At 24.7% G+C, this 20,983-nt stretch overlaps 1 protein-coding gene across 2 annotated transcripts in view; it reads left to right on the top strand.

The window, feature by feature from the left end:
• The first annotated feature begins 2,580 nt into the window (after window positions 1-2,580).
• LOC145835724 (ligand of Numb protein X 2-like) overlaps window positions 2,581-20,983 on the top strand; it is a 35,598-nt gene continuing 17,195 nt past the window's right edge. The window contains exons 1-4 of one of the 2 annotated variants that reach the window (XM_082943431.1): window positions 2,581-2,764; window positions 3,270-3,391; window positions 3,657-3,886; window positions 15,567-15,721. In XM_082943431.1, coding sequence (XP_082799557.1) covers window positions 2,595-2,764; window positions 3,270-3,391; window positions 3,657-3,886; window positions 15,567-15,721 — 677 coding nt within the window. In that variant the 5' untranslated portion in view covers window positions 2,581-2,594. Of the gene's footprint in view, window positions 2,765-3,269; window positions 3,392-3,647; window positions 3,887-15,566; window positions 15,722-20,983 lie in introns of both variants that reach the window. The other variant, XM_082943430.1, reaches the window with a different exon arrangement.

Genomic DNA, 20,983 nt, shown 5'->3' with positions numbered 1-20,983 from the left:
TTCGGATTAAACATTGTTAGTACCTGGCGTTATGTAGAGGGTTGCCAGGGTTGCCACATACTCAGGATAACTCAGGATATTTTGAAGTTTTTGAATTTTAAATATTTATTGTATAGAAAGAAAGAAAAATGTGAATGCTCACAACTATAGTCAATAGATTGGTGTGGAGAAAGACCTTTCGGTCATTCAGCCTCACACTGTATATTTTGTAAATAACTTTGTTAAGTTTAATTAGAACTTTAATAAAACTTAAGGGCATAGGGGGTTAAACACTTTTTTCACAGCTTAATCTTATTTTATTTAGTTTTTACTAAGCTACAAGATGCTTTTTACAAATGAAAAAAATAAAAATAATTTTTGAGATATATTGATATTAGTATTTGAGATTTAGAAATATCAAATTTGGAGATAGTAATAAGTTCCTTATGAAAGGTGCAAACTAAAACAGCAAAATAAGACTATTTTACTAAAAATCTCTCTCCTAGGTTTTTTGAGATAACTACCTCAAAATCTTAGGAAGTGTTCCTTGATATATTTTAAAAATTCTGTCGGAAATAATTTTAATAAATTAAAAAAACAAACATATATATAAAATAAACATAAAAAAAACTTTTTTTTTGTAAAAAAAATGTTATTTTTAATTTTTTTATATTTTGTTTGACCAAATTTTCTAAATATTGCAAGGAACTTTTACTTGAAATTTGAAATATTTTCTCAAAAAATGTAGGCTATATCTCAAAAATTATATTGAATTTTAATATCTCTAAAAAGCATTTTGTAGTTTAGTAAAAACCTTATAAAAAAGATCAAGTTGTGAAAAAAGTGTTTACCCCTATGCCCTTAACTTTAAGATCAATATTAATTAAATTTACTCTTTACTTAAATTAAATAAAGAAATTATTCTGAAGGAAAAAAAATGCAATGCACTCTTTTTTAAACCCATTACTGCCAATATTAACTATGAAAACCATAGTCAACCATGGACACCACACTATCTCCAAAAGATTTCAATTTTTATTTTCATTCATGTTCACATTTTCCTCGTTACCCTCTCTACAAGAGCAACCTTGAAAAATGCAATAAAAAGGTCAATTACAAAACAAAAAGGGAGAAGTGGTAAAAATGCAATAACTAACATATTTTTCCTTTTATTTACGTAAAAACAAACATGAGTGTATACTATAGTGTTTTTTAAAGCCATCTTTAGGACCCTTACACCATCAGGCCACATTGTTATTAATTTTGTTTAAATTATCCAGATAACTATGGATATTATGTATATTTTTTAAAACTCAAGTTGATTCAAGGATAGTTTTGTTTAAAATAAAAACTGAGCATACTAAAAAGACAGGTTTGAAATTTAAAACTAAACTAGACTCTCATCAAAGTAACAACTTTATAATTAAAGTATTTAGTTGTTTCTTTAAAATCATAAAGTTCTAATCAAGACTATACTATTTAGTCATTTTTTTTTATTTACTCTAAAATAAATATGAAAGACTATCATTTTACCAAAGCAGTTAAGGTAATCATCTGATTAAGAAAGTTGTTGTAAATATATCAGATAAATTGAGACTAGTTTTTTAGATTTTTTTTTGAAATAATGCTTGTTTTTAAGTTAAGTAGGATTTTTAGACTAGATTATTTTTTAATTATAATCTTTAATTTAAATTGAATAGGAACTTAGCTTTTATAAAATATCAGAATTTTTTTTGTAAAATATTTCATTAAGTAGCTTGTAAAATATACCAACTATTAAAGCTAAATAGTTGTGTTTTCAAAGTTAAGTTTCACATATGATTAATATATTAAGGTTTTTTTTTCTAATTTGTGTATTTGCAATGAGTTAGAAAATAAGGGCTACACAAAAATTTAAATTCTTATAAAAAGTTTTAAGGGGTCACATCTCAAAAAGTAATTAAATTTGGTTAAAAAAAACTATTATTTAGGTCTAGTTATTAAGATTATGATGACAAGTAATGGATTTTTCAAAAGAAAATTTATGATTACTTAAATTTGCCATATTTTTGTAAATTTTAATTCTTTTTTTTTTGGTCATACTTTGAAAAAAATTGTGATTCAATAAGTATAAAAGATACTCATGTAGGTCTAATTAATAAGATTACAATATTAAAAAATATAGTTGGAAAAAATGTTTATTTATCGGGGTAATTCACAAAAACTCAGAATTATTAGTATTTATTTTTAGAAGTTAGAATGTTATGCACACCGTAAAAAGTCAGTAAATAAGCAGTCCAATTAAGAGATATATATCCAAATTGTGATTTCAATTGCCAACTATGAAAACTGATGTAAGCTTTTTAGAACACTGAAAAAGTATCTTGAAATTAGTGATTCAAAATTTTTGTTTAACGTTGTTGTATAATTAAATGTATTGCTGAACTACTCAACTTAAAACTAATTAAGATAAGTTAAGTACCCAAACTTAATTGTTTCATTATAACCTTTTACAATCATATAAGTAATGAAATAAAACCACAAACCTAACCTGTGGAATTTTTGAAAAATATATAAGTTTCTAATATAAGCTAATTTAAATACAGTATAATTTTCAGAAATGTTAGTAAGTTGTCATGGAAGCAACATCAACTAGAACTAATTCAGTTGTGGAAGTGACCAACTCACAGGGAAAAGTGGGTTTTGTTGCAATTGCAAGGAACCATCACAGTGTATCCTCAGATGATATTCAAAATGAAGAAATTGAAATTTCATCACCACCATCTTATGCTACTCATTCAGTCAGGTTGGTTGCTTCATTGTCATAAAAGTGTAATGTAAAATTTCTAAAACAAAACAAATTGTTATTTTTTCTTAGCTGTACAAATTTATATTATACTGATATCACTGTTGGTCAAGTTCTTATAGTATTCTGCTACTACTTTTTAAGGTTGATAATAATAGTAAAGCATGATTTAAGACACAAGAAACATTTATTTAAAATTTGAATAGGTATTAAACTTGAACGTTGCAAAACAATGACTGTGTTTCTCATTATATATAGTTATTGTTTTTTAATTGAAAGTATAAATTGTCTATCCTTAGATTGTGCAATAATTACAACAACTTAGTAGTTAGTTTTTTTAATTAATAAAGTAAATTAGTTTTTATACTAAGTTTAGTCAGAGTCAATTATGAGATTTAATAAAACGGTTTACTTATAATTATACCACCATAATGAAATTAGCATGAGTTATTTATAATTATGTTTCTGATAAATAAAACTTTTAAGCTAATAATATGTTTATCAGGTACAGAAGTGGAGCTATGTTAAGAGTGGACAGTTCAGAAAACATAATAAACACAAGAATTGAAACTGTAACAAGACCATCAAGTGACCAACACAATACATCTAATGGCATTTACAATGAAGGTTATATTGAGACTTGATACTTATTTAATATGTTGTGTACCCACATGCAATTGATATTTAGATAAAACTTTAAGTTTAGTATAATTATAAAAAAATAACATAAAACTCTATTTACAATAGAAAGTTTGTTAAAAAATAAATAAACTAGTTGAAATAAGTACAGTTGTAGTCATCATATGACTATTTAAAGTTTTTAATAAATTTCAATAATTTTAAGAACAAAACTATAAATGTTAACATGTTTTAAATTTTTTAGTTCCAACAGGATTCATTGCTGCATCTCCCAACACGAACAGGAGAAGCTTGAGACGTTCTTCATCCAGGGAGTTCCCCTCACCAACTCCTGATACACCACAGCAACCCAGTGGTGGTCAACACGATCCTGTTGAAGCTCACAATGAAGTGGTTGAGTTGCCACCCGAGCTGCTGAACAGGTGTAAGATTTGCGCGCAGGAGCATCGAAGCAGTGAAAATCACGAGTATGACTATGTGGAGGTTTGTTTGTTTCAAGTACTTTTCAGAGAGACTACATTTATGTATATGTGGTTTGTAAGTTTTATGCATTTAGCATAATGAGTTATGTACCTAACAAACTTTATCATTTCAAGCTGAATAGGCTAAAATTTGGTAGTTTATTGTGTTTTTTAAAGAGACTTATGACTATATATATGATTAATTTTTATATCATAGTAACCTTCAAGCTTTATATTAGCATATTGTATTTGTGCTTCAACCCTCTCAGGTTAGTTCAGGATAGTTTAAAAGATTTAAAAATATTGAAATAAATGCAAGCTTGCCTTTTTTCAAGACAGACAATCCTAATTTTACTTAGTTGATTTAGTGTGTTTAACTTAAGTATTGTTAATTTTTGTAATTCTTTAATTTAATATTTAAAGTGTTTTTTTAAAGGTATACAATTAGTTGTTCTAAAAATTGAGTTACAATAGGAAATTACAATTGTAGTTGAATTTTTAAATTATAGTAGTCTATTCAATAAATTTTTGATCTAGATAACTTTACAAAAAGTTTATGAATAAAAATTAATAAAACTTTTATTTTTTATTAAAAAGTAAAGTTGGTAAAATTTAACAAAATTAACAAAAACATGTTTGTTTAAAATCTGAAATATATTTTCAAGATTATTTAATAAGTTTGAAAAGCAATGCTGTACACTTTAGTTAGTATGCAAAAGAAATTCAATCAAGCGTATAAAGTGTTTACTTTTGAACAAAAGTTTTTATAAGCCTGCTTACTCAGTAAATTATAAACATAAAAAAGTTGTTATATAATTTTATAGTTTTTATTACCTTTTACAACGTATTAAATTTAAAAAAGCGTTATTATTAATTTATTTTAAGTAATTTTTTAAATTTTTTAAAGCTCATTTTGTGTTTAGTTTTTGATTTTTTTTTTACTAATTATCTCATTTGCTTTGTAATGCTCATTTGAATATAGCTCGTAAGAATTCAGTTTTAGTTTAAAAAAAATTTAAATAAGTATTTACTCAATATAAATAATAGCAGTGTTTTTGTTTAATTCAAAACTTAGTTTTCAAACGTCATATAATGTTTTGTTGAGAAAGTAGCGGAATTATTATGCGTGAAGGTGTGTTTTTAGTTTCTCAACATCGAATAAATAACGCGTCTGTTTTCAGTGTAAGTCCTCCTGAAATTGTAATAACAACAGCTTTATAACTAGGGTAAATTTAAAGAGTCGATACTAAAACTGAAGAAAAACTGTAGATAATAATCTAAAATAGCATCAGTAAGTATAGCTGTAAAGTTACTAAAACTTGTTTACAAAATATGTGTGTTTATAAGTGTTGGCTATTTTTCAGCTTAAAAAACATTGCTTTCTACAAATCTAAAGTTATAAAACAAAAGGCAATGAAATGAAACCTTTCTTTAAAAATTAGAATTGTAAATATTTAATACTTGCGTTATTATAAAAAATAAGATGTTTCATAACTTTATTTTTGAAATGAATGCAGTGAAAAATTACTAAATGTAGCGAACGATGACATTAAACTTATTCGCAAAAAGCCGTAATTATTAAAAAAGATACAGCGACACAAGATATCTTAATTATGAATAATAAAGTTCATGTTTGCGTCACATTAGTACAAGACACATAAACATGTCTACCTAGGAAAATACACTGAACAAATATAAGATGGAACGTTTTTTTTGTAGTATTTGACTTTGATAGAGTACTTTAATGTGATATCATTGAAGTTTATTAATGTTGTTTCTTAAAAAAGTCTGGTTAATAAAATCAATCTTTATTTGGTTTGATCATTGAACTTTTGTTTTTAGTAAAGAAAAATCTTCTTTAAGTCTGAACAGTGCTTAAGTGTATATATTTTTTATAGTTAAACTGGTTTTTAAATACAAATTTTCTTTAGTGTCTATAAAATTATATGTCTATTGTGATATATTTCTGTTTGATAAAATTAGTTTTAATTATCTTTAAAACTGAGTTACATACTGTTGTTATATTTTTTTGTTTTAAAATGCTGCTAACGAAATATTATTTTCTATAAATTTTAAAATACTTTTAAATGTCTAAAAACATAAAATAAAGTCTGATTTATGGCAAAACATAAAATTCAAGGTTATGAGTAAGGTTCGCATAAATAGTTTTAGCTTTTAGTTGAAGTTTTGTAAATAAACATATTTTTATATAAGTTCTACACATAATTTCAGTTATTTATCGTACTGTAACTTTTATAAAACATTATTAAAGTTTAAAATGCTAAAGTTTGTTTAAAGTTTATAAGTAACTAAGTTTAATCGTCTGCTTTTATTGTTATAATTTAAAGCTTCTTTTTAATATATCCATTAAATTTATACAAATGACTAACACTTTTATCGCATTTTAGTTGTTAAGTTAGTTTTTAGTAAAGTTTTTAACAATTTTCATTATATGAAAAAATTTAGAAAGTTAAAATGAAGTTTCAAACCAAGCTAACAAAGTATTTTTAAGTAAGTTAAGCATAATTCAGTAAGTTGAAAGTAAAAAAAAAAGAACTTAAAGCAATAATAACAGTAGACAATAAAACTTAGTTCCTGTTAAACTTCAAACTAACTTTAACCTTATAACTTTTGTGTGGTATGCGTTTTGATAGAATAATTGATATCATTAAAGTGCAGAAGCATTTATTGAGTGTAAACAATCAGTAAAACTAATTTATTTTACTGCAATCAGTCAATTGTACATCTTAACAAAAGTTAAATTAATATACATACCACTTAATTTTAGTTTTTTGTTTTAACTTTACTTTGTAAGATTTTAGGCTTCATTTTTAGTAAGTAATTTGACTATGTTTAAGTTATCGGTTTATGGTTTAAATAAAACTTAACACTTAGAAATGAAACTTCTTGTAACAAACCACCTAAAGAAATTGATAATATTGTTGTTGATTTAAATTTAAATTTTGAATTTTATTTTTTTAAGATTATATACTTATGTGTGTTAAAGGTTTATACATCATAAAGGAAAAAAAAATTAAAAAAGACTTTTGTAATTCAATCAAGTAACCAAGTATTTAAACAAGTTATAGTAAATAAATTAAACAATTAACTTAAGTCTATTTTAAGCTACGTTTGTAAGAAAACTTTCTTTCTCATTAAAAGTTTTCACTAGTCTTTATCACAAAAATTTTGTGCGTTTTAAATGTTGAAACTTTTGCCATATGTTAGTTTGTCGATTTAAAAACTTAAAAATATTGATTTTTTTAAAGATTGAAATTTTGTAACTATTTACTAAAATTTCTTTAAAGTTTTGCTAAAACTTAAGTTTGATTTTTTATGGTTTAGATAACTATAGTTGTTTAAGTGCTAGCAGTATTAGTTCTTCATTTTATAATATTGAAAAGCGTGTACTAATTGAAATTGTTTATAATAAATTTACCTGTAAATTAGGAATTTTAAGGATTTATCTGAGAGCAAAGTTAATTAAACTCTTCTATAGGTTGAATTTTTGATAAGTTTAAATTGGTATTTGTGTTTTATATAAAAAAGTTTTGTGCACTTAAAAAACTTTATAAATTGCTGAAAATTTTACTAGTAAGTACTTTTTGATAGATAATTTAGTAAAAAGTTTAGTGTATTTTGAATTTTTCCGATAAAGAGCAACTAAAAATAGCAATTTGGATGAAACTTGAAATGTATTGTTATCCATACTTTATGTAACCACCACTGTGCTTCAGTACACAACACTGTGCACATTTATGTGCTAATTTGAAATAAAAATGCTAAATTTCGCCGCTGATAAATTAAAATATCTTGTTATATTATCATGACTACTTTAGTTTATCCAATTTATACTATCTTTATTCAATTTTGTGTGCATATTTTGTAATTTAAGTGTGAATTACACAAATATCCCTATAATTTACAAGTTGTGTTTATTTAAAAACGTGTTAGATAAAACTGGTTTCAGTTAGTTGAAGGAATGTGTTTTTTAATATTCTTTTATTTTTTTAGTGTTTAAATTAGTACCATGATTCTTTTGTTTTAGATTTTGCAATAATCATATTTTTATTAAAAATTGAACTAAATAAAAACTAATATTAAAATTTTTTGAAAAATATAAAACTTTTTTTTTAAGGTTTTTATTTTCGTATAATGCCATTTGAGTGTATTTAAATCTATGATAAACAAAATTTAAACATCAGTATAAAATGAAATGAATATGATATATAAGATTGTGGTATTATTATAATTTATTGTTTAGCTGTTGAGATCTTTAAAGTCTATATAGTTGAGCGCAAAAAAAAAAGAAAACAATCAAATACTTAGTTTAAGTAAAAAAAAGTAAAATCATATTTAAAAAAGTAAAGGTATTAAAATTATCTGTTGGTTATTTTTTTCAAGAACTAACAAAGTCATATAGTTTGTTTACCTACTATTGATATTTTACCAAGATCAGAGTAATTTATGCAATACCAGCTAAATATATTTTAAGAAAAAATGCTAAATATGTTTTATTTTTGTCTACCTTAAAATATTTTTTTAAAGATTGTTTCAAGGTTAATTAAACAGCTTTAGAAATGTATTCCAATTAACTATAAGATTTAAAGAAAAAGCCTATATTTTTTACATTTTATATGGTTTGAGTTAAACTTTTTGAACATTTCTACATTAGCTGAAGTTTTTTCTTAAAATATTTTATTAATAATTAAATTAACACGGTATCGATTTTTTAACAAGACTAATCTTTTTAAATCCTATAAGTCTACAAAAATATTGAGTATATATCAAACTTTGTGTATATCTAACGTAGTCTTTTCGAAAGTAGACATATATTTTCTTGGTAATTACTGCTTTCTTAATAAAGTATGTTTTTAGTAAATGTCAAGACTGAACTTTAATAAAGAAAAATTTTGCATTAGAATAATCGTATTACTTTGAACCAAATACAAGCGTAATATGTTGCAATTATTGATATAAGTCATTTTATTTTTAGAACATTTTTTTCTTAACTGTTTGTTATTATTTCTTACTATTTATTTTACCTTTAGGACTGTAATAGTTCACCGAATAAGTTTGAAATAAAATTTGATCATTTTCCAACATTGATCAGTTTTTCTTAAAGCATACATAAATTCTTACGTAAATTACTGCTTATTTAGTATAGTTACTTGTGATTTTTTTTGTGTTGACAAACGAACACAATACTTTTGTCATATAAGAAGACTTTGATAAAAACATTTATTTAGTTTAATCTACTGTTTTTTTCCTATTAGGTGTTCAAAATAAGATTGTAAACTTTGTTTTTAGTACAACATAATTAATAAAAAATGCAAATATGTAGCTACTAGTAAATTCTCTTGAGTATATTTAGTAATATTTTAACATACTAACCCTAGTACGTCTTAGTAGTATGAATTGTTTGTTAAAACTATAATGAAATATTAAAATTTAAATGTTGTTGTTTTAAAGTACTTCATGTTGATAGTTTTTTATAGCAACTAAGCAAAACAGTTCATAAAACATTAATTTTATGCAATATACCAAAATATTAATAACTTATAAACAGTCTTGATTTAAAGTTTTTTAATTTGATAATAAAAGCAACTAAAACAAGATTACAAATTTCAATATTTTTACTTTAGTTTTAAAAAATTAAAACATGAACAGTAATGTTCTTTGAGCATATGCATTAATACTAGCTGTAACAACATTACTGCCATTATTATATTCGTAAAGTTTAAGTTCGCGGTAGGTACTATTTAAACTTTTTACTTAAATTTAGTAGCTTCTTATGACATATAGTTTGTTTTATATATATATTTTAGTTTTTGTTTCTATCAAGCCTGTTTCTTATTAATTAGGGGTAGTAAGCTTGTTCATGTTGACAGCAACACAGCACCAATGAGAATTTTTAATATTATATTAAGGGAGATTACTGCTATTATCGTCTTATTATGTTTAATATTTAATAAAGAGTCATGCTAGTTAGCTTAGGATACTCAAAAAATTTTTGTTGCATTGGAGTGCAGTGTATTGTTGTAAACTAATGACAAGTACATAGTAAAACACTAATACAGGTGTTATTAAAACTAGGATTCTGAATAATGTTTCACACGAAATGTACAAGCTATGCTTAAATTTTTATTACTTGACTCCAAAGTTATGTTGTTTAACAGTTATGTTTTCAAAATAGTAATGATGTTAAGATGCTAAATTTCTCGAATATGCGTTATGCTTTATCCGAGCAGTTACTGTAGACTATTTCACAACATTATTTACAATTATTAGTTTTAAAAGCTTTAATAGTGTATATTTAAACAAGATCATTCTCACACAGTTTAGTAAGTTTAAAGTCGATTATGCATAGTTTTTGATTTAAAGAAAAAAAATTACTACTCTTTTACATCTTAAATTATTGGTTTTGAAGAAAAGTCAAAACTGTTAGATAATTTTTAGTAAAATCTATATGTACAAAGGTTATTTGTTTTGCACGGGTATTTACAAGGTTAAAAACATACATGCTATTTAAAGCTCAATTCAACTTACATGACATTTTTATTAGAAATATTTAGTTGAACACAAGTGCGCACGGATAACATGCTGACAGCTGCGTTCAAATACAACATATTTGCGCGGGTAACATTTTGTTTTACTACGAATGACTCGACTAAAATTGTTAAGTTGTTTAAAAGAATATTACAAACTTATTTTTTCACATGTAATTATTATAAAGTACCCTGTATAACTATAAACATGCTGTAAAAATGTCATTTATTTTAATTTGATATCAGAAAATATAATTTTAAAGCAAGTACCTTACTCAATCTTTATTCACCCATCTGGTATAAAATACAAAATGCTTGGTAAGATAACTTGATTATCTTGTTCTAAAATATTAAATCAATTAAAAAAACAATATCATAACAGAGTTTAATTTTTTATGCTAAAATATCCGATGTAAGTTAGTGCATGCTTCACTTTCAAAACACACATGTATATTGACAGCTGGTGCCAAATACAAACTGTTTACGCGCGCACACAGATCTCATACTACAGTGATGCGCGTACAACACACTTGTAAACTACAACATGCTCGCACTATGCAACTTTAAAAAAAAGAGTCACCGAAGCAAGTTGGTCGCAAAATTAGTCGCCCACGCTGACATTGACAGCTGTTATTAAACACTGAATTTTTTTACGCGCGCACCGCTAGTTCTACTACGAGTTGCGGCTCGGGTTATTAACTCGGCTCTCCCCGGCATAAGTCCGATTTAACCAGCAGATCTCTTGTTATGAATATTTAATAAGCGCTATTTTGTGTCCCTCTCTACTTTAAAATTATGAATTATTCATCCTTCGCTTCTTTATCTCACTTTGAGTTGTCTCCGAGCTTAAAAGCCCGAATTACAAAAACAGGTTTTTCATGCTGTTTTTCTTTCTTTTTGTTCTTTAGAAATACTTGTAGTTTTTTAAATTTAAAAAATCTGCAGTTTGTATGGTTAGTAAAAGCAAATAAAAAAAGTAGCTTTTATTTATTGATATCTAAATTTTTCAATGATTTGTCTTGCTTGTTGATTAAAAAAATACCACAAGTTTGAGGATTTTACAACCACTAAAAAAATGATTAATAAAAACATCTATGATCTTCATTGATAGCCTATTTGTCTATTAAAATTTTATTTAAATTACTTTAAAATAAACGGTCATATACAAAATATACAGGTTATGAAAAGTTGTTTATTATTATAAGTTCCGTGCCTGTATTTTTGTTTGTTGGAAACAATACGAATCAGCTGGTATGTTTTATTTAATCAAGAAAAAAAGTGGTCGTATTTTAAGTAATAAAGTTTGATGAAATGATTATTCATAAAAAAAGTATAATTTATTTTGATACAAAAAGTAATTTATATTATACCTACATAAAAACCTTTTTTATTGTTTGTTTTAAGTTGACCAAACAAAAGTATAAACAACTAATTAGGTTATCAGCTCAAACAAACAATTATCATTGTTATAAATGATTGTTTTTGATTTGAAATTAAAACAAAATATACAAAGAATACTTCTATAATATAAACAAATATAGTTTGTTTTGTTTTCATTTGTTGGTTAAAATAAGTCTTTAATTTTTAATTAAATAAGGAAAAAACACTGAAATGAACCCCTGTAAAGTATTTTTATATCGTAGGTGTTTTATGAGCAAAAAAAGCTATTAGTAGTAAGACTCGATAAGAAATACCAAAACTTTTACAAGGCAACAAAAAATGAGGCTAGAATGTATCATATGTACAAAAGGTATAAAAATACTAAAAAATGAAAAATTTTACTTGCAAATTTATTTGTAAACTTTATCTAAAATTTCAGTATCGAAATCTTGGTAAGTCTAAATGTTTTCTCCGAAGTTGGCTTAAATGTCTAGAAAATGTGCCAATAAGAGCTAATGTTCATTAAGTTTGTTTAAAACACAAAGTAATAAGTTTTCAAAAATTAGCAAAATATTTTTTAAAATAGAAGTTTAAATATCATTAAATACTTCATCAAAAGAATTAATCCTCATCAAAAATTTTTGTTAGTTGGTTAAATGTGTGAAAGTTCATATGCTCTATGTTTAAGTGAAAGTTACAGTGTGCTATTAGTTACAGAAAAAAAAAAACAAGCACACATTCGCAGCCACCAAAGCTGCTTTTTACAGCTGAAAAAGTTCGAATGTGTTTCAGCTGATTTGATTATTGTGGGAAAATAACTCTGCTGGGATTCAGCATTCGACAAATTCACCAAACTTCGGCGACCCGAGGGAATGTTTTTGGCTTGCGATCAATGCGGGGCTTTAATGCGTGTTTTTAAGTGTTAGAATGCTGCCAAAAATTTGAACGAACTCTCAGTGCTCCCATTGAATTTTCAAGATGGTTTCGCGACTTTTTGAAGAAAGTAAAGTTGTTGACTTTACATAAAAGTTCAAATGGCTTTTTATAATTGTTTAAAATTCTAATTAAAAAACAATTTTCACTAAATGACAAGGCTTTAAAAAAATTAATTAAAAAGTACTTTCAAAGTTATATTATAAGGCAAACTCACTTGAAATTTTGATGAAGTTAAAGTCAATGTACTTGTGCAGTTTTCCATTAAAAAGTGAGTCTAGTTAAATAGTTTTTATTGAAAATAAAACCAATGAACTTGGCTAAAAAGTTCAGTTCAATTTATGTATGTTTTTTAACTTCTTTAAATTTGATATTTTTTAAGCAAAACTAAATTGTTTAAAAATAAGATTTTAATGTTTAAGGTAATTCATAAAAGTTTTTTTAATTAGGCCAACCATTTTTGGCTTCAAGCATTACAAACCTTCACAAAAAAGAAAAACAAAGTTGTTTTATGTTTAAAAGTTGAGCTTTTTTTAAAGGTCATTGGCAAATTTAAGTAAGTATTTCGGTTTGAAATTTTGATTAGAGTCTGACAGCTACTCAGAAAACCTTCATTGATTTTTTAACATAATATTTTGAAAATTGCCTACAACTAAAAACGATTCAGTTCAAATAGTGTTTATGAATTAAATTCTTATAGCATTTATTTACACATAAGCTTGAATGTACTTGAGTAATTAGCGAAACTTTAATGCTAACATTTTTCTTTGGAAATCTCATTAATTTTTAATTTTGTTTTCTGAATAAAATTTACCTTTTTCTACAAAAAGAGGTGAAACGAGTTCGAATTGTTGTACAATGCCAATGTTTTTAACTCCTTTTTTATTGTTTTTTAGAAAAACTTACGTAGCTTATTTTAGTTTTTAAATTTGAACTTAGTTCTTAATGTGTTTTTTTTTTCAAGGCCACATTACAAATTGTTTGATGACATTTAAGTCAGTATATTTGTAAAGTAGTAAAATACTAAGCTCACTAAATGTATTGAGTGAACCAAGCTTACTTTTTAAACTATACTCTGTTACAACAAATTTGGTTTAAACTGCTTGATTTTTGATGATAAGTACTTAATTCTCACAATAACGTATTGCCATCGCATATTTATGTGAAGAAATCCTACTACTTTTTTATAAAAAGGTTTTAGTTTCGATCAAACAATTGCTTTTTTCTTGATTTAAATTTATAATAATTTACTAAAGTTTTTGAGGTTTTTGATATAGCAAACTTGCACAAAAACTTTTTTAAAACATTTACCAATTAGTAAACAAATGTAAAACAATTACTCTGTAGATGAGAGAATAGGTCAGGAGTTGTTAAGTTTTTAAGTGAACTCATGTGCTTTAAGCTACACGTTTTGAGATCAATTTAAGTTTTTTAAGTTTAATTTTACCACGTTGACTTTCTTTAAGCTAAGTAACCTTGTATTTAAACCTTGGTGTTTGTCAACACTTTTATGTTGTATCCCTAGTTCTTAGCTTATTTTGAACACTTACACTTTTCAATCAATTTCAACGATATGTTCTTATTTGTACACGCTTTTACAAAGATAATTAAGTACAAAGAAATTAGTTGATAAAGGGCTTGTCAAATCATTTTCTAACTTGAATTTATTTGTTTACTTTTTAAAGTATACTTAAAGTAAACAACTTGCTTGTGTGTGCTTATTTAAAATTTGTCCTCTACTCAAGTTGTTTATTAGGGGCGCGCTTGCACTTTTATATAAACTTGTTGCCAATAAACTTGAGCCTCTTTCAAAAGTTTTGAATAATTCACAACGTTGTCTGCACTCGAAACGTGTGATGAATTATAAAAAGCTGATAAATTATTCTGCAGGCAATTTACTTTGCACTGAACTCGCTTTCGGATCGATAATTACACAGGATTATATTGTTTTTAAAGGCTGTCTTAAACTAATAAATGTTGTGGAAGTATTCAGTTTTTATATGAGAATATAAAACAGTTGAAACATTGTAACAATTTTTTAGTTTGGATGCAGTGAAAAAATCTTATTATTTCTAGTTTTTGTTTTAAGTAAAAGTTTGATTACTTCCTTGCATAAAATTATAATCTTTTTAATAAAAAAGAAAGGAAAATAGTTGTCAGATACAATTGTGATGTAAAGTAACATAATCCCAAACTTGTTTTACTAAATGATTCTATTAGAATTATGATATAAATTTTAACCCAATAATTTACGATTTTTTATATTTTCACTCTTTGCATTACATATTTATTTTATATAGCTTAAAGTTACCTAATTCTGTTATAACTTAGTATTTTTAGGAACTATAAAAGTGTCTACATTTGTACATGCGTATTGTTTGAACTAATCCTTTTTAAAAATACTTATGTGTTCCCAAAAACAGTTAGATTAAAACTTAGTTTTGCATGAATGATATATATAATACTTTAAGATTATCCAACTGTTACATTACCATACCACATGTAATAAAACTTCTATTGTGTAACATTTTAAATGTTACACCATTTATTTCTTTTAATTTCAAAAGTCTTCGAAATAAGATAAAATAATTTGGTATTGTTTTTTATTAGATGGCAATAAACTTTTCAAAGCCCAAGTAGTTTTTTAATAGTTTAAAGGTAAATTAATTTCAATATTTAAGTTGTATTGTAAAAGTTAGTTAACCACTACATGCAAACAGCAACTTTTTATTTAAAGCTGAAGTAAATTAAAATATCAAAAAAATCTGTTTTATTTAAAAAATACAATCACGCAAACAAATCAAACTGTTTTATCACCGTTATGACGTCACATTTAAACAGGAAGGAGACGAGGACCTTCAGTGCGAGATCTGCCTGCAGCCGTTCATATCGCCTTACGACACCTCGTGCGGGCACACGTTCTGCGAGAGGTGCCTCAAGAACCACGTCAGAGCCATGAAGTGTTGCCCGTTGGACAGGAAGCCTCTCACTTTGAAGTTGGTTGATAAATTCTAACAGTTTTTTTTTAAATATAAAAGTTATTTTAATTTGAAGAGATTTTCGAACGAAAAATTGACATTAAATATTGATACTTATGTTATAATTTAAAGTTGGTATAATAGTTTTTATAAATAAAACTTAAATATAACATAAATATAGTTTTTGATCGATCAAAACATACACTTTAATTATATTTGATGTATTTCGCTCGCTTTCTAGAACATCTTTACGTAGCGATTATAGTTTATTCAAGTTATTTTTTATCTACTTGATGTTTAGATATTACTAATTTGTTTATTTTTTGTTAGTATTAACATTTTTTGCTTGATAAAAGTTATAAAATATTAACAAAAAACAAAGCAAGTTAACAAAATGTGATTAAAATTTTTAATTTTAAGTAACGTTAAAGTATAAAATTAGGTCCAATATAAAAATAATAACAAAAAATTTAAGAACTATATCTAAAAACAGCTTTCAAAGAAATACCTAATTTTTTCATTTCAAACTATTTGGAATTCAACAATAAGTTCAAGAAAAAGGAACTTTTTTAGTGTTATTAGTCAAATAATTTAACATATGACACAATTGTATTCAAACCCTTTAAGCTTCAAGAGTTTAGTTTTCCGGATTTTTCTAAGCTCAGTTTGAAAGGTCACGTTGTTGTAATTGATAAAAAAATGTAAATAAATAAACCAACTTAAACCCCAGACAAGTAACCTTTAACTGATTAATAAAATAGTAAGATTCTAAGTACTCTAATTGAAAATAAAGTTTAAACTGTTATAAGTTATTTCAGTATGTATAAAATAAATTATTTTTTAGTATTCTTGAACATTTATAAAAAAGCATTAAGTTGCTTATATATTAAACAAAAGTGTACTGTTAACAAAATACACTTTATAATCAAATAAGCTTTGTTTGTTTTTAGATACTGTATAAGTATAGATAGTATGAAGCAAATTTATTATCCGTTTTTAACGACTTGAAGTGTTTATCGACTGATAAATACTTTTCGAGATGAATTTGGTTTTAGTGTCTACAAATCTTTTTATTTGTTTTATATTGAGCGTCATTTTATGAGTAGTTTATAGCTAAAAAAGCTTTTAAAGGGTGATACTGTAAGTTTAAGTTTATTTTAAAACATGTCAAATAAATTATTAAGGTAACATTAAAGTAGTGATTTATTGATGAGGAAAGCTTTTAAGGAGTCTAAACGCCTAGTTAGAATGAACATTTTGTAAACTATAGTGAAGTATTGCAATAAAAGTTACAACTAAATGTAGTTTTAAAAGAAAAACTTTTCAGAAAAAGTATTTTTAACTTAAGGGCTTTTCTTTGAGATGCTAGTTTTTTTTTAAAGTTATCTTAATCAAGTTGTGTTATTAATTTAATGGATTATTGAAAGTCTTTTTTGTTGCACGTTAGAGTTTGCATAAATTTTAAATATTATTTATTTTATACTTCTACACTTGTTAGAATCTATTTGTCGCATTTCAAGTTTGACTAACTAAACAAAAAAAAATTGGCCAAGTTCTAGTTTTTAGTAAATCAAAGTAGTAACTGTAGTTTTCACTCGCTTAAGACTTTGAAACGAATTTGTTATTTATTTAAAAACGACTTTTGGGAGACAAACATATAAAGTTAAAAATGTAAATAATGTTTTATGTGGACATATTTTGATTTTAAGAAAATAGAAGTAAAACAGACTTTTTTATTTATTTGAAAATATTTTAAGCTGTTTAAAAATCAAAAGATATAATTGTTAAAACAAATACTATATATGCTTTAATTAAATACCAATAAAAATTAGAAGTTAGTGATACACAAAATATTTAACATTTATTTATTTCTTTTAAAAGTATGATTTTAATATATAAATTGGTACATTTACTAAGAAATTACATTCAAGCGTTTAGCTTTTCTATTTTTTATGAAATTATCAGTCATTGAACTTTAAATATTTACTCCAAAATTATCGTATGAGATTTTTAACTTTCCGATAAATATGCTGTAATCTACTAAAAATAAATAGATACAACAAATTTGTTTGTATACATATGTATTTAAAGTTCAACTAAATATTTTTTGCTATGTTTTTAGTGTAGTTTTTCATTAGTTGTTTATTTTATCTTATAAAAAACATTTAGTTTTTCAAGATAAAAGTTTTGAATGTTAAAACAATTTAACTTTTATAAAAAAGCGTTATTGGTATTATTGGAAAAAAATTCTTGTGTATGTTTATAACCTAAAATAAATAGTAAATGAGCATAAGTAAACTTAAATTTTTTGTTTAAGAAACGACTTTTTAATATTAAAATCAAAAATTCTAAAATTTTTTATACAATGAGTTTGTTTTTATAAGATCAATAAGAGTATTTTTATCATTTATATCAAGCATATGTTAAATTACAAGAAGATTTCAAGATTAAATCTCAATCTTAATAATGGCACTTTTCCATAAAATTGATCTCTAATGTGTTTCTAATAGTTACTCTTTTTAGTTTCTAATTTAATGTATAGTCTTTTTACTCTTTAAACATTAAGTTAATGTCTTTAAAATTGAGTCTTCTAAGCTAAATTAATAATTTGTCAAAAAGAAATAAAAAGTAGTAAATTATATATGTAATTTTTAGTTGAAGCAAACATTTTTTTTAGCTGAACGTATAGCGTTGTGGGTAATTACAATTGTTTACAGAAAAATAAATACAAAACATTTGCGACTTAATTTGTTTAAAACTATTTTACCTGGGAATTGTATGGTAAATTGTTTTTGTGATTTTCATAATTTGTATAGATTAGAATTAAATTTAGTTAAAGATAACTTCATACGTAAAACTGTTTTGTTTTTGAATAATTTTACTCCCATAAAAACGACTTATGTAGTTAAAAATACGAATTCCGAAAACAAAGTGTTCGTTATGTACTTCAAGTTTACGTATGTGTGTATAAATTTATAATAATGTTAAAGGTTAATTTGGATATTTTTAATCACTAAGTTGAAGTTTGTATTAGAATTGAATTTATTAAAAGCCAATAAAAAGTATTTTTTTTACTCAGTTTGAATTTTTAAGATCTTTTGTCACTGGTATATAGGTCGTCTAAACTCCTGATTAGTTTATTTATAAACAATAACTTGTGAAAACAATTTTTTTTTGTCAGAATTGAAAACAAATTTAGCTTGTTTAGTTATAGTTTTGAAATATTTAAATACTTTTAATATACAATTTATTATTCAGTATAAGTTTTTGAATTTTTTCTTAGAGTTAGTCCATTAAAAATTATAACAAAAAAAATTTCTTAAACTATTTCGGATTGTAAATTTTTCCGATAAAACACATTTTATGGTAATTTTTCCAACAAGTTAAATTTAAACTTTACAATTTCCTCAACTTTGGTTCTTTTCCAAAATTTTCAAATATTTCACAAAATTTCGTTGGCTTTTGAAATAAAATAAAAATTGAGCAAACTTTTTGAAATAGGGAGCCATGTTAGGAGGCTTTTCTAGTGTGAAATTGTACAAACTTAAATTAAAGGATGTGTGTTTTAAATTGTTACTGCACTGTTAAGCCGAATAAGTTATTTGTCTCAAACTATGTAGTGATATTTTTTCAACATGCTTCCCTTAAACTTCGTGCTTTGGACCTGTTTAACTTTATGAGTTTCTGCGTCAGAAAATTAATAACAGCTTATTTTATTTTTAAACTAGCGTTTAACTAATAGAAGAGCTATTTTTTAGTTAATTTTTGTGCATCAAAAGTATAAGCTCATACTTGTTTTTTTTATTTTTTTTTATTTTTTCTTTATATTTTTAATATGTCTAAAGTAATACCTTATTTTATCATAATTTTTAAAGTTACACTACACAGAGATAAATAAGTTGTTTATTTTTTTAACTTACCTGTTTAAAATACAATCAGTATGTTTTATGTATTGGAAATGTTTTATACACGGACACGCATGAATATTTAGTTTTACATAATCAAATGCGGATGTAAATTCTCTTAAAACCTTGCATAACTTAATGTAGATCTTCAAAGTACAATACGTATATTGTATATAGACTGAGTTTATAATATGCGTGCATTATTCTCTATATAATTGAATTTTCATATAAAAGTTAATTTTGACACTTACTATAACGGATATTAAATTTCTTATAAAGATTGTATTATTTTGAGTTAATAACTTAATGTAGATCTTCACGTACAATATGTATATGCTTGTATAATAAAATTTTAAATATATTAAAGATTTTTAAAATGCGTGTATTACTTTCTGTATTATGTTATCATTGAAATATCGAAATTTAATTTTCACACTTACTATAACGGATATTAAATTTCTTATAGAACTTGTATTATATTGAGTTTATTTAAGTTTTGCATTGAACTTGTATAAAAGAACATATCGACTTACATATTTAATTTTATAATTTTGGCTTGGGGGCATTGATGTGTGCAAGTATTTTGTAGTACGCTTTGTTATTGTATTCATGTTTTGTTTGTGTAAATATTTTAGAAAACTAACAGCGAAATAATATCAAAACACGGATATATATATATACTAAATAAAAATCAAAAACTACTTTTTGGATACTTAAAAAAAGTGATAAACATCTGAACTTGAATATAAAATCTTGCAACATATTTAATAATGCCATGTTTGCGAATTAAGTTCAAATTTTTATTTTCATCTAAAACTAATAAGTTTGCAGTTAAAGCTACACTTTAAAATATGAAATAAAGAACAATTAGTTTCTTAAATGTCTCAAAATTAATATTTATGTTACTGTTTTAAAAATTGACAAGTTCTTGTATACATGTTCTGTATCAAATATAAAACTTCATAAAATCAATAAAAGGATGCTTGTTGTTAATTGAGAATTTAAGTAAGTCCCAACAATAAAGCGAAAGAAGCTTTACTGAAACCAATTAAAAATATCATTAGTAAAATATTCATAAGAATAGAAAAATTGTTAGAGAATACATAAATAAACTAAAAGCTATTATATTCTACTATTTTTTAAAGAACTACATCCATGACAAAATGCAAAAATAATTTTAATATGAAAATGATAAAACTTTGCTGAATTCAAGTTTTCCTTCAGTGCTCGACAAAAGCCACTTGAAACTAAGACACGTGACTTAAAAACCAATCATGTGTGACGGAAGGGGTTTTCATCAAAATTTTCTCATCAATTACAATCCAATTATTCTTTTACTGATTTATTTATCACGTCACACGTGATTTATTTTCAT

The sequence above is a fragment of the Thalia democratica genome, chromosome 5, assembly GCF_965202585.1.
Source record: "Thalia democratica chromosome 5, ktThaDemo2.hap1.1, whole genome shotgun sequence".
Classification (NCBI taxonomy): domain Eukaryota; kingdom Metazoa; phylum Chordata; class Thaliacea; order Salpida; family Salpidae; genus Thalia; species Thalia democratica.
This window is presented reverse-complemented; position numbering and strand designations above follow the sequence as displayed.